Below are 13709 nucleotides of genomic sequence, written 5' to 3'. Positions count from 1 at the left end.
CATGACAGTCATCTTGTCTGCATCTTGTGCCCTGTAGGCTAAATCCTCAGCGCACTCCTGTTGGAGGCCCTCGAATTTGCCAAAATTTTTGGTTGCCTCCGTGGCTGCTGTTTACTAGTCTCCTTCAGAATCGCGACTGATGTTTTCCATATCAACTTTGGCCTGGAGCATTCTGCAGTACAGGTCGTCCAACCTTTGCACTAGGCTGGTTTTTATTTCAGGCAACGTATCCACGATGGGTCGTAATACATCAACCGTCTCTTCAAGGGCTGTAATACGGTCCCCATGATTCACCATGGTTAGAAATGGTGGTAATGGCAATGTGTTCCCTCGTCCGATGTCGAGCCTAGGCACTGATACCAATTGTTACGTGGCGCCTTCCTAAGATTCCTTGAAAGGACGACATAAGGCTAAGCAACTGATATCAGTGCAGTTACTATCCGCCAACTGAGGTCCCCTCCGTACGCTAAAGGAGATTGTCAGTGTCGTACGTGAAAACCAATGTCAAAAGCAATTGAGAGAATATAAATGAGAATTAAGAATGAAAGAAACTTTGATTACATTAATGAAAGCTATTACAGAAAAGCAACACGGTGTCGAGGTGGAGAGACACCAATACAGAGAATTATTTGCTTGCTAGAAAGTTTGATTGCTTGATCCCCCTAATAGTGCTTAAAAAATAAACCAAAGTTACAAGACTAGACCTAAGCTAGAGAAACATAATTGAAGTACATGAAATAAAACTACTCTATATTTACAATAAAAAAGATTTAATTTTCTACAAGGCAGAAACAGGTCCGTTGTCAGCAACCTTGACTTTGGCATCACGATCTCCGCGCGCAGCGCTGTTGGCATCTACCTGCGGCGCTGGCGAGGGATATCGGTGGGACGACAGAGGCAAATGCGCACTTGTCACTTTGCGCAGCCAAGACCACGGGGCCGTCCGCGGCGCGAGGCATTGGGAGGCTTGCTAGGACGCCATGGGCCGCATCCAAAGGGCCATGGGGCATGGCTGGAAAGCCGCCAATGACACTTATTATGTATGACCGGGGGAAATCTGATTTCGCTTATGTTTGGGAACCGGACTTGCAGAGTTTGGGACTTATACGCTTCCGCCGTTTGGGTTTGAAACTGTTATCCTATACTATAAGTGCATTAGTTCTGAATACTTGGGGGACTATTTAGTGCTCCACGGGACAATTTTGAGTTAACGCCCAAACTCATTTCGGGGTTTTTCACGAACAATCCACTGCTAAATTAAAAGAGCATAATATTATCAACAAATATTTTTTTGTAAAAAATGGGTGAACTACATCAAACACTTTGAAATATATCTGAACAACCTAAACAAGCAGAGATTATACAACTTAGTCCTGCCAAAAAAAAAAAATAGAAATTGAAATTGGTCAAACCCTTGTTTTGTATTCTTTAGGAAATTGTTATTCCAGAGATAAAATCAAAGTGAACAGATTACAGAAATGTAGATGACTCCAGAGCTTTTGAAGTCAACGAGAACCTTGAGAAAAGAAAAGGAACAGCCATTATATGGGGGATTTATGTTAGGCATAATACATAAATGGCCCTCAAACTTGGCCTCAACTGGCTTCCAACTTTGGTTTTGGAGTGGGGTGGGGGAGGGGGTCATGTTTGATGTTTTATTAATTCACTGGATGTTGAATGAAATGGCGGAATTCAGCTTCAAGAACCATTTCTTTACTTTCTGCCTTGGAAAATATATTAAAAGTGATGACCACAACGAATAACAGACCTTATTTCTTTATGCCTAGGCAAATTCAGCCGATCACTGACGTATATATATTCTTTCTAGCTTCTAAATACTGAATTTTGTATTTCATTTTCAATAGGAACAACTAAGTTATATATATCTAATAACTTGGTCCAACTGTGTCTTAAGAATAAGGAAATAAATAAAAGCTACTGCTGTTCAAATCACGGTTGAGCTCAAAGGCACTTTAACAGCAACTGCTAAATTCACATTTGCATCTCAAACTTGATCAGTGATCACACTGTAAAGATAAGGTTATTGCATTTGATCCCGAGAGATCATTGCCAATCTCATTTTACTCATTCTGAGTAAATAAACTAACAAAAGAAGACTGGAATGAACTTTACACAAAAGCAGCTTCTTTCATTTTTCAACCCTTTTTTCGTCCCCTGCTGCAAAGGTCAGTATTTTCTTCTTTTCCCACTATTTCATTTTCAATATGTCGTAGCATCATTAATTTGGAATAAGGCTGATAAACATGCTTTTCTCATTCTCATAAATAATCAAATTATAAATTACAGAAAGGAATGAACTTACATATTGTATAGTTTTAGTCAACCCTTTGCCGTGCCGAGAACAACAATTTTAAGAGCTAGAGATCATTGATGCATATTTTAAAGAGGGAGTTCATCAACTCAAACTTGCCAATCACACTGAAAACAAAAACTTAAGGATATTATATTATGATATCATGCTAGATTTTATTCCATACGTATCAGATGTATATATATCTCTATTCTTTGGTCAATATATCCATCTTCAAAACTATTTACATAATAGATTTCAACTTAATTTATCTTTTCCTCTAATCAGTAATCGCTATGCAGTAATTCTACTCTCTTTTTTCCAGTAATTCTACTTCACAACCCCTATAAGAAGCAAACCTAAGGTTGCTGCTCACAAGAGACACTGATATATTCACATTTTCCTTGATATTCTTCTTCCAAATGGAACTTCCCACAATGAGTTTTAGCTTGCGCACTTTCTTAACTATCCATGCTGTCATTCTTGTGTTGCAACTCACTTTCCTTTTCTTTACAGTATATGCTGCAGCTGCAGCACTTAGTAATGAGACTGATAAACTTGCCTTAATTGGCTTCAAGTCCCAAATAACTGAAGATCCATCCGGAGTTGTAGCCTCGTGGAATGAATCTGTCGACTTCTGTCGGTGGGCTGGAGTAAGATGTAGCCTTAGACATGAAAGAGTCATCAGTTTGAATCTCCAAGGTCAGAGATTGGCAGGTACAATCTCACCTCATCTTGGAAACCTCTCTTTCCTCAATTCCCTTGACCTTTCAGAAAATTCGTTACACGGTCAAATTCCTCAAGAACTCAGCAGGTTATTTAGGATTCAAAAGTTGAATCTGAGTTTCAACTTACTAGGAGGGGGAATTCCAGTTAATATTTCGCATTGTGTTAAACTCAAGAGCCTCATCTTAGAACGCAACTTTCTCGTAGGACAGATTCCTTCTGATGTTGGATCACTAACAAAGCTAGTGCAACTTTATCTCAGAAATAACAATCTAACAGGAACAATTCCCGCTTCTATTGGGAATCTAACATCTTTACAACAGCTGCACTTATCATATAACAATTTAGCAGGACAAGTGCCTGCTTCTATTGCTAGATTGACCAAATTGAGAGAGATTGGAGTAGCAGTAAATAGACTATCAGGGGAGTTTCCTGCTACATTGTATAATTTGTCCTTTCTTGAATTAATATCAATTTCTTACAACAACTTTGTTGGTAATCTCAGATTCGATATAGGCAACTTGTTCCCTAATCTTCAGATACTTCATTTAGCGCAGAATCACTTCATTGGTTCCATTCCATCCTCTTTAGCCAATGCTACAAAACTGCTGCAGCTTGATATTCCTCAAAATAATTTCACTGGAACCGTACCATCAAGTTTTAGTAACCTACGAAATCTGCTGTGGCTCAATGTTTTTGGTAATTCTCTTGGAAATGGTGCACCTGATGACCTCAACTTCATAGATCATCTAACCAATTGCAGCAACCTTCAATTCCTACATATCGGACTAAATCAGTTTGGAGGTATTCTTCCCAACTCCATAGTGAACCTGTCTAGCCATTTGACAAGGCTAATTATAACGGGAAATCAGATCCGAGGAACCATACCTAAAGACATCTCAAACTTGGTGAGCTTGGATTTACTCTACTTGGGTTACAACCGTCTAACAGGCAGCATTCCAGATTCTGTTGGCAACCTACCAAACTTGGGAAATATCGGTTTGGATTCAAATTCTTTGACAGGGGTGATTCCTCCTTCTATAGGCAACCTTACTAAACTTTTATATCTTTATTTGTCATATAACAAGCTAGAAGGAACCATACCTCCAACTCTAGGAAACTGCAAGCAGTTGCAATATATCCTGCTTTACAAAAACAATCTGAGTGGAGCTATACCCCAGCAACTCGCGACTCTTTCATCTCTCATACTAGTTAACGTGTCTTATAACTCCTTTACTGGTCACCTCCCAACCGATATAGGAAATTGGAGCCGTCTTATTTCTCTTGATCTTTCTCATAACAGCTTTTCCAGTATAATTCCACCATCCCTCGGAAACTGCTTGGATTTGCTGGAAATCCAAATGCAGAGAAACTCCCTCCAAGGAACCATTCCTAATTTAGGCGGCTTGAAGAATCTACAGTTATTAGATCTTTCCTTGAACAACCTATCCGGGTCCATTCCTCATTCCATGGGAACTCTTACTTCCTTAATCTACTTGAACCTGTCATTTAACAATCTAGAGGGTAATGTTCCTGTTACTGGACCATTTTCCAACTTAAGTGCTCTGGTATTAGTTGGGAACCGCAAGCTTTGTGGTGGGATTCAAGAACTGAATTTACCACCATGTGCTGTTCAAGAACCCCAGAGAACACGAAAGAAGCATGTACTTGCCCTCAAGTTTATTTTGGTCATTGTATTTGTTGCTTCGTTCTCAATCCTGCTGCCGGTTATTGTGTTCCTTTATCGGAGAAGAAGTTCGAAAGATCAAATAGATGATAGATCTACATCTGGAAACTTCACCAAAATTTCTTATCAGCAGCTCCTCAAAGCAACTGGTGGATTTTCTTCTGAAAATTTAATTGGCTCTGGAGGTTTCGGGACTGTTTACAAGGGAACTCTAGGCCCTAACGGAATGGTTGTTGCTGTCAAGGTACTCAATCTCCAGCAGGAAGGAGCTTCAAAAAGCTTCATAGCAGAATGCCAAGCATTGAGAAACATTAGGCACCGGAACCTTATCAAGGTCATCACAGCTTGCTCAAGTGCTGATTTCAAAGGAAATGAGTTTAAAGCTTTGGTATATCAGTACATGCCAAATGGGAGCTTGGAGGAGTGGTTACATCCAGAAGTGGAGACACCAAAGGATAGCTTGACCATTCTTCAAAGAATAAATATCGTAACTGACGTGGCTTCTGCCCTTCACTATCTTCATCATCAGTGCCAAACTTCGATAGGTCATTGCGATATAAAGCCATCAAATGTTCTTCTTGATGAAGATCTCACAGCTCATCTTGGCGACTTCGGTTTGGTGAGACTCCTTCCTGGACTTGATACTGAAGCTAATCTTAATCAGTTTAGCTCACTTGGAGTAAAAGGAACCATTGGCTATGCAGCTCCAGGTATATATGTCTACCAATTAGCAAAACAAAGCTACGTAAATCTGTAACTTAAGTTTGACATGAACATATGCACTAACATAAGTGGGTTTTGTCTAACATTAGTTGTTTACTTTATCGATTGCAGAATATGGCACAGGTGGCAAGGTCTCCATTTTAGGAGATATGTATAGTTTTGGAATTCTAATATTGGAGATATTCACTGGAAGAAGACCCACAGACACTTTGTTCCAAGAGAGCTCTAGCCTCTACCACTTTGTGAAAACAGCGTTACCGGAGAGAGTTATGGAGATTCTAGACAAAACAACTCTAAATGGTGACATAAAGGGGAAAACAACCAATGGAGAAGAATATTGGGCTAATTTGGAAAGACGTCAGATTGAATGCTTGGTTGATATACTTGAGATTGGAGTTGCATGTTCAGCTGAATCCCCAAGAGATAGATTGACAATGAGGCAAGTTTACAGTCAGTTGGCACAGATCAAAGACAAATTTCTGGTAACGGAAAACAGATGAAGAGGATTGAAGCCTTAGATAACAACTGAAACTTTGAATTTACTTTTCATGCAATGCTATTTCACTATGTTATGTCAGGAATTGAAAAATTCACCATAATGGAAATTGTAAAGACAAAAAGAAATCTGCAACAAAACTAGAGCATTAGAAACTTGCTTCTTCTTTCTGAAGCAAGAGTAGCAAAGTTTAAGAAGTTATGTATGAGATTGGGAAGCTTCCGCTATTTTCAATCCATGGTTTGAATTCTATATTAAAGAACCAGAAGCTTTCTTCATTCTTCTTTCGAAGCAAAACTAGGAAAGTTTTGGACTTTTATGTCTTGTCTTTCTACGAAAGCAAGTATATCAATCTCGTCTTCACATCTAACTTTTCCATACTGGTCTATATGTTATTAATATTAGTTACAAATTCACTAATTCAGGCCCTGTCTTCTTCTTAAACATACCATAATAGCAACTAATCCACATTTGCAACTTAAACTTGACATTACAGCATAAAAGGATTGGTGCATTTGCGCGGTTGCGCCTATAAAAAAAGAGAGACTAAATCAGGATATTCCAACCCCAGCACCCCCTTTCCACCACACAAGGGATATTCCATCTATACAAGATTAAATATTTTATCTTGATTGCACAAACCAAGTAGAGATAAGTATTTTTATACTAAATATAAAAAATAAATTATCTAGTTAATTAAATGTACTTATATTCTTAATCTGAATATAATTGTTATGAACAATGTATATAATTTTGTTTTGATTTATTAATGGGTGAGGTTCATTATCAATCAACATACTTAATAAATTCGATGGCGACAATATACATTATGTGAAATAATAATTTATTGATGGATTTAAAGACTAATGATAACCCTTTAGAAAACTTATAAGTTCTCATTCCATAAATCCTACAAGTGGATTTTATTTTTGATATATGAAACAAACAACACGTCTCTATATATGCTTATCCTTTGTATCCATCCATTCTCCATATGTGCAACCCAATTTAAGTTTTACATACAAGTGGGTAACTTTTACTCTACAGCCTTTCCTCAACTATCTTTGACGTTTGTCCGTGAATTTTTTTTAACTTGCAAATAAAATAGTAGTAATTCAAGTTGATTCTTTGATATATAATTCCTCTTGCACTCGCAAAATACTAGCACGTCCTTTTTTAAGAAAAACATCTACTTCACCGAAATAACAAAATTAACTATCGTTTTTCCAAATATTGTCTCAAACATCTTAACCTCGTCACTGCTACAGTATGTAAAAGCATAACGGTTCTCCCATTCAGTCAACACTTAGTACAAATGATTTGAATTTGGTAATTACCAGAGTTTTAAGAGTTGCACAATGTTAGGTCGTACCCCTGTCGATAGTTCAATAAGTAAAAGTCAATGAGGTGCTGGTTGGAGACCACTTTATGGCTGCCGCAACTAAACAAAAATAGATGTTCTGAAGCTAAAACACAGAACTGTTATTTTCAACTTGCACGTCCAGCATCAACAATCAAAAAAAAATCTCATGATCTCCTCAATTCCAACTGTCTTTGCATTAGATGCAGATCTTCTCAAAATTGTTTTTTTCCTCTTAAATGCTTACAGATTGTTTTAATGCATATACTGCTCCCAAAGAAATGCACAAGAGCAAATTGCAGATGTATATGCGATTCCATAGGGAAGAAATTTAAACTAAAAAATGTACCTCAATAATGCACAAAAATGACACTCACCTGGAAATTTAATCCATCACCCCATATTTATCCATCTAAAAAAGAAAAGATGAGAATCGCCAAGATCTGAACCTATGCCGATGGCAGACAACAACCACCAGATGGACTTGGTATGAATATATTATCTTTTCTTTTTCACGCCATTTCTCATCCCAGGACTGAGGCATCGACCTTTGAGTAAACATCCCCACTCAAAACATAAGTGCAACCTCTTCAAAATCAGCCTTCATGAAGTGCAATCCACCCTAGGTAGCTTGGTAGTCCAGGAACAGCCTCAATTTCTGTGAAAGGAGCTCACGAGTTCCATACAGCGGTTTACTACTGATTATCCAATCCTTCTCGAGCAGCCCTGCCTTGGCACCATGCGACATCTCATCGTAGAAAGCAGAGACAATACAGTAGATGGAAGTCCTCAGGATATCAGCCATCGAATAAGCTTTTGCATAAAAAGGGGATCCTTTTCTTTTTCCTGCAACACCTGCAGCTGAATCTCTCCTTCCTGAGTTTAATGTAGCCCACTTAATACCAGCAGGATCCATTACAGAATTCGATGATGGTAAGTTGGTTTTCTTGCCCATTAGAGTTTCAACAACCAATAAACTGGACAATAAAGTTGAGAGAACAGCCGCATTGCTCCCAGAAAGTTGAGCAACGCCAAACCTATCCTCCTTGTGTGAATGCACGGTCAGTGATGCCACAATGCGAGCACACCAGGCTAGTAGCTGCATGCATTAGTAATAACAGACCATTTCAGGATATGTTAAATGACAGCAAAACTGAAGAAATTTAATTTATAAATTAAGAACAAACGACCAGAGAGAAAAAAGCAGAACAATATCTAATACTAACATTCATTCATATGGAAATTAGTGATTTACCTGAAAGTCATCAAATGATTCATAAATCTTTGAATCAGCAAGCTGTTCATTTGGCGAACGCAACTGATGAGACAGTTGCAAGGAGTTATCAACTGGAGAGCTCTCCAAAACTTCACTTATGTTTCTCGTGAACTGTTCAACAGGGGTCAAGCATACAGAAATTACTCTTTTGTATGTCTCACCACTTTCCTCAAAGAAGGCAGCTCGGCGCCAAGGGTCAACATTACTCTCGCATGCCATGCAAAGATCAAGGTAAGCAAGATACTGCAGAAGAGATTTTGGTGTGCTCTCCTCCAATGCGGCAAGAAGCGGTTCACTTGGATTTGTCTCGGCAGCTGCAGAACCTTTTGGAGGGGCAAAGACAGACCGCTTTGTATGCAACACCTAAATAGTCAAATCAACATCACTTTTGCTTTTTATGCTATTTTCAAATGCTACTTGAGAAAATAACCAGCTTGAACATACACAGCTACTTGTGTCTGTGTCTGTGTGTCTGTGTGTGTGTGTGTGTGAGAGAGAGAGAGAGAGACTGACTTGGTGTAAATGATGAGATAATTCCCAGCAGAGAATCACCACAAAACTTCCGATGTAAAAGATAATCTGCTCAGTAATAAAGTTTCCTACAGGAAGTTGACCCTTAAACTCGTAAGGTAGAAAAACCGCAAGGAGAGCTGAAAAGACATAACCAACAGCTGAAAGCTTGAGAGCTTTTCCAACAGCTAAAGGTAGCCCCATCTTAAAGCTGAAAAAGGGAGGACGCTGTTGACATGGAACTGTTGTTAGTACCTCGGATTACAGAAAAAGATACTACAAGTCACCACATCAAACTGCAATTTACATGACGGGACGTGCATATTTAATCAGACAATCTTGTCCATGCAGAGAGAAAGCAACCAAAGAGAAATCAAATTATTAGAATCATAGCAATGAGAGAAATCACAAATGGAGTTGAAAACTCTCAATTAACTGTTCCAGACTTCCAGTCCGCATAGACGATTGGGTGCTTTCATGCAGAATCAGATTTTCGTATACAAGGCATTTCCCGTATACATCAATAAAAGTACCTTATTAAAAAAATCCTCAACTCCCCCAACCCTTTCCACATACACACACACAAAAGAAGTAAGCATCTCCTTGTCAAAAAGAAATGGCATTGTCATACTAGCTTAAGGCCTCAACAAATACTGAGTATGAAATAACATTATTTTTTTCCTATAAAGATTTAAATCAAGTGAAGAAAAACAATTAAATTACAATGAGTACCATTAAACATTAAGTGACAAATAATTCAGTTTTATTCCATCACTTCCGCATGAAACAATAGAAAATAGCTCTATTTAACTTCTATACATGAAGCACGAACAAGGTTTAGAAATAGTGTAAAAGGAAGTGCTTCGACTCATCGATATCTGTCTTACTCTTGTTCTAAAAAGGTCGAGGTATACTATCACCTTAGAGTTATAAAAGTGTGCTTCTCCAGTGGATCATGCGCCTATTCACAGTCTATACACGAAGTATAACACAGCAAAGACCAAAATAATATGCAAATATAAATCATTTGTGATTGGAACTACTGTTATTACTTATGCTACCAGAATAATAACTTCCTCAGTATAGTATAAAGAATAGTAATAAATAACCGAGTGTGCAAGACATTCTAATAAAGAGTAAGACACATTTACATGTAAACATCAGTACATATCCAATCAGGCAAACAGCAAATTTAACACCTATGATTCAGCTCTTCACTTTCAGTTAGCAACAGAGAGCAAACTGATTTTAGGTTAAAAAGCTAAAACTATGGATATAACTCAGTTAAAAGTCAATTCAACAAAAGCATATCCAATATCACAATTTATTCATGTGCAATCAATATATTAAAACTGATGTAGAGCAACAAGTTCTATACCTGGATAATCGGGAACTGCAAAACCCAGCGTTTCTTATACACATAGTGGACCGCGTAAAACATTCCAAGCTGCAAACCCCAAAACCCTAACTTTCCAATAACCAGCCGCCTAGTCTTCACTTGATCGAAAGCACCACAGCTCCAGCACAAACTAATCATAGACAAAGAAGTCGATACGGCAGACACCGCCACGAATAGCACGTAGCTAAGGGAAACCCTGGCGCGGAGCCGGAAATCGGAGGAGAGTAGCGGCTGGGAACTAGAAATAGGAACCAATATCAGCTTAACTGAGCCGAGCAAAAGCTCCAAAGGAGAAGCAGCGCGATGAGGCCGAGGAGAGGAGATAATGAAAAGGGAAGTGGAAAAGATGAGAAGAGAGAAGTGGAAAACTATGAAAGCGAAGAGACTGAGGAATGAGGGTTTGAAAGGGGTTGGAGTGAAGAGAGAAAGGAGTAGAGTTTTGGAAAGGAAGAAGACGGCGGTGGATTGAAGTGCTTGCCAGATTAGGAACCCTAGGAACCGGTGTTTGATGACGGTGGAGCCGCCGTCTTTGTCTTTGAAGAGTGATCGCTCCACTATGGATAAAGACATTTTTCGCCGGAGTAGGATTTAGGGGTTTATAGGGGTGGTGGACGGCGGAGCCACAGCCCAGTGTTCAGTGGTGGCGAATGAGTTCTTACTTCTTACAGCACTTGGGCGGGAACTTAAGCGACGCCGTCCCTATCTAAATTATTTTTGATTACGAAGAAAAATTCAAGACTTTTGGGTACCTACCTTTAAGTAGTCTTTGTAGATTGAAGTGGAAAACGATTTTGTTTTCTTTATTCTTTTTTTCTTCTATTGAGTCTTTGGATATGATTATAAGAAAATTATTTTTAAATTTGTATTTGTGAGTATTTAGACGTGAGGTTGTTGTTGAAGTGAAGCAAAAAATTCATTCTGACAATTGAATTTGACCACTATTTCGTAAAATGTTCTCTCTTTGAAGTCTGTGTATCAAATCACTGTTCTAAAATGTGTTTATGATTTCTAATTGTGTTCATTAGAAAATACTGGAGTTGTTCTCTGGAGAAAATTTTAAACTCACTCTTGTAATCTTCTTTATCCCCCTACTAGTAAATTGATGTGAACATTTTTTATTATATTATGAATATCTTTCTCTAATATTTGATAATTAAAAACAACCAAATAGTAAGTGTATACTATTAGTGTATTCAAATATGTTTTCAAAAACCGGTTGAGGCCTTTAGTTAGTTTTCAATTTACTATTGACATTTTGTTTGAAAAGAAAAAATTGCAAAAACATTGTTACCTTTAATTCCTATGTTTTTACATAATGTTTGTAGTCCGCCTTTATTTTTTACAGATATTTGAATGCATATTTATCTCTCGCACAATTAACTCCTTTTTTTTATCCATAAATAAGTGTAAGTGTATATATATTTACGTGCATAATATTACTTGGTACAAGTGTGTATAATTTTTATTTCTTTTCTTAAAAAGTGATATTCTAATGCTAAACAATTCAAAAGTGTTATGCATAGTGTTCAAACTAACATTAAAAATTTGATATACATTTAGTTTGATTTGATTCGGTTTGATATTGATCAGATAAGAAAAATCAACCGATATATAGTGCTAGACAATTCAAAAGTGTTATGCATACTGAATCAAACTAACATTAAAAAATTGATATACATTTAGTTTGATTTGATTTGGTTTGATATTGATGAGATAAGAAAAACAACCGATATATAAATATATTTATTTTTTATATAATGTTTAATCTTTATACAAGGATTTTCTTTAAAAAAATATGTCTACATATGTTTGTGATTTTCTCAGACGTTACAGTCATTCAATTTTATTAATTTCCTTTAAATAATACTTCAATATTCTAACATGCACGATACCCTTTCATCAAATGTTGTTGACTGCTTCACTTGTAAATATAGAAAAGAAAAAAAAATGATTTGAAGTCAGCACCTAATTATAATTTAGAGTCACCACCTAGCAACAAAAACAATCAATTCAAATATGAGTAGTGGTATAAGGTCAAATGGTGAAGAATTTATATGAACAATATAAATGCCCGCGTTAAATCCTACAAGCCTATTTATATCTACCACATTTATAGTTGACTTCATTCCTGGAAAAGAATTTCTACTAACGTTAAGTCCATCAAATAAGAAATTATCAAAATAAGATAATCGTTTGCCGTGACATGTTTTGGATATCTATTTGCAAAATTTTCCATTCACAAATACAACAAAATAAAGTAGAATAAAATAGAAGTACATATTAGAATCGGAAAAAGATCATAAAAATAAAAGAAGTTTAACTACTATACATCGACAATCTAAAGGAATTGAATACTATCAAAGTTCCTAGCAAATAACTACAGATAACCGTTCAAAAAATGAAGATTAATAAAGATCGTTATATACACAAAAAAATAGTTAAAAAAGAACTAATAACTGCATTGCAATAAATAAATTAGTTCATCTTCTAATGATCCCATCGATATGTGATCAATATTAAAAATAAAACTCCTCCGCATACTAAATCAATTGAAGAAAAAGAGATAGCACTACTATGAATAATATATATGTAAAATACACGATCTATTTAAAACAGAGGGAAACAACATATTTTTTTTCTTTTCGCCTTGACTAACGATTATTCTAGACAAAATTGTATGTCAATATTGAATTAACATATTTGATATTTACGAATTCAATCTAATCATAATCAATAAAATAATTACATAGTCTAAGTCGTAGGAATCTAAAATAAAAATTTGGAAGCCTATTACAAATTGTACATCCTATAAACTTGTTTTAAGTATTTTTTTAACACGGATGATATTGTAAATGCACTATTAGACAAAATAACTATGCTTTTTCTTTGTTGCTCAACAAATTAGGAGATTCTTCTGTTGTCTTCCTTTTTTTCTTAAGGAAGTATTTGTGGAAAAAAATCATATAGTAGAGATAGAGTTACATCACGGGATTGTCGTCTGTACTAAGGATGTTTAATCTTATTAAGGAACAGTCATACCTTTGGCTGAAAGTACACTTGGTTGTAGTATAAAGAAGATAAGTTTTATCTTCAACCCAAGTTCCTTCAAAGAATTTGCAGCTCTGCCATGGATAAAATGGATGACGCATTTGCATTTGCTTTTTTATGGTGAAAAAGAAGAACAAAAAGACTTAATGTTAATCATGACTACTACATACTAC

At 36.5% G+C, this 13709-nt stretch overlaps 2 protein-coding genes across 2 annotated transcripts; one reads left to right on the top strand and one right to left on the bottom strand.

The window, feature by feature from the left end:
* The first annotated feature begins 2368 nt into the window (after positions 1–2368).
* Positions 2369–6562, top strand: LOC107760474 (putative receptor-like protein kinase At3g47110). Its single transcript, XM_016578526.2, has 2 exons — positions 2369–5434; positions 5559–6562. The coding sequence occupies exons 1-2, from the start codon at positions 2734–2736 to the stop codon at positions 5945–5947; spliced, it is 3090 nt and encodes a 1029-aa protein (XP_016434012.2). The 5' UTR covers positions 2369–2733; the 3' UTR covers positions 5948–6562.
* An 838-nt stretch (positions 6563–7400) lies between these two features.
* LOC107760475 (uncharacterized) lies at positions 7401–11210 on the bottom strand. Its single transcript, XM_016578527.2, has 4 exons — positions 10468–11210; positions 9093–9317; positions 8559–8942; positions 7401–8402 (listed from the first exon to the last, which is right to left on the bottom strand). Exons 1-4 carry the CDS (start codon positions 11056–11058, stop codon positions 7926–7928), a joined length of 1677 nt encoding a protein of 558 aa, XP_016434013.1. The 5' UTR covers positions 11059–11210; the 3' UTR covers positions 7401–7925.
* Positions 11211–13709: the final 2499 nt, after the last annotated feature.

The sequence above is a fragment of the Nicotiana tabacum genome, chromosome 6 (assembly GCF_000715075.1).
Source record: "Nicotiana tabacum cultivar K326 chromosome 6, ASM71507v2, whole genome shotgun sequence".
NCBI lineage: Eukaryota > Viridiplantae > Streptophyta > Magnoliopsida > Solanales > Solanaceae > Nicotiana > Nicotiana tabacum.
The sequence above is the reverse complement of the archived record's forward strand: the minus strand, read 5'-3'. Positions and strand labels throughout refer to the sequence as shown.

Bases quoted from the DNA above. Each gene is read 5' to 3' on its own strand.
- LOC107760474 (XM_016578526.2), top strand. From the start codon at position 2,734: ATGGAACTTCCCACAATGAGTTTTAGCTTGCGCACTTTCTTAACTATC. The intron at 5,435-5,558 runs GTATATATGTCT...TATCGATTGCAG, and splicing joins CATTGGCTATGCAGCTCCAG to AATATGGCACAGGTGGCAAG.
- LOC107760475 (XM_016578527.2), bottom strand. From the start codon at position 11,058: ATGTCTTTATCCATAGTGGAGCGATCACTCTTCAAAGACAAAGACGGC. The intron at 9,318-10,467 runs GTATAGAACTTG...CCATGTCAACAG, and splicing joins TGCAGTTCCCGATTATCCAG to CGTCCTCCCTTTTTCAGCTT. The intron at 8,403-8,558 runs GTAAATCACTAA...TAATGCATGCAG, and splicing joins AATCATTTGATGACTTTCAG to CTACTAGCCTGGTGTGCTCG.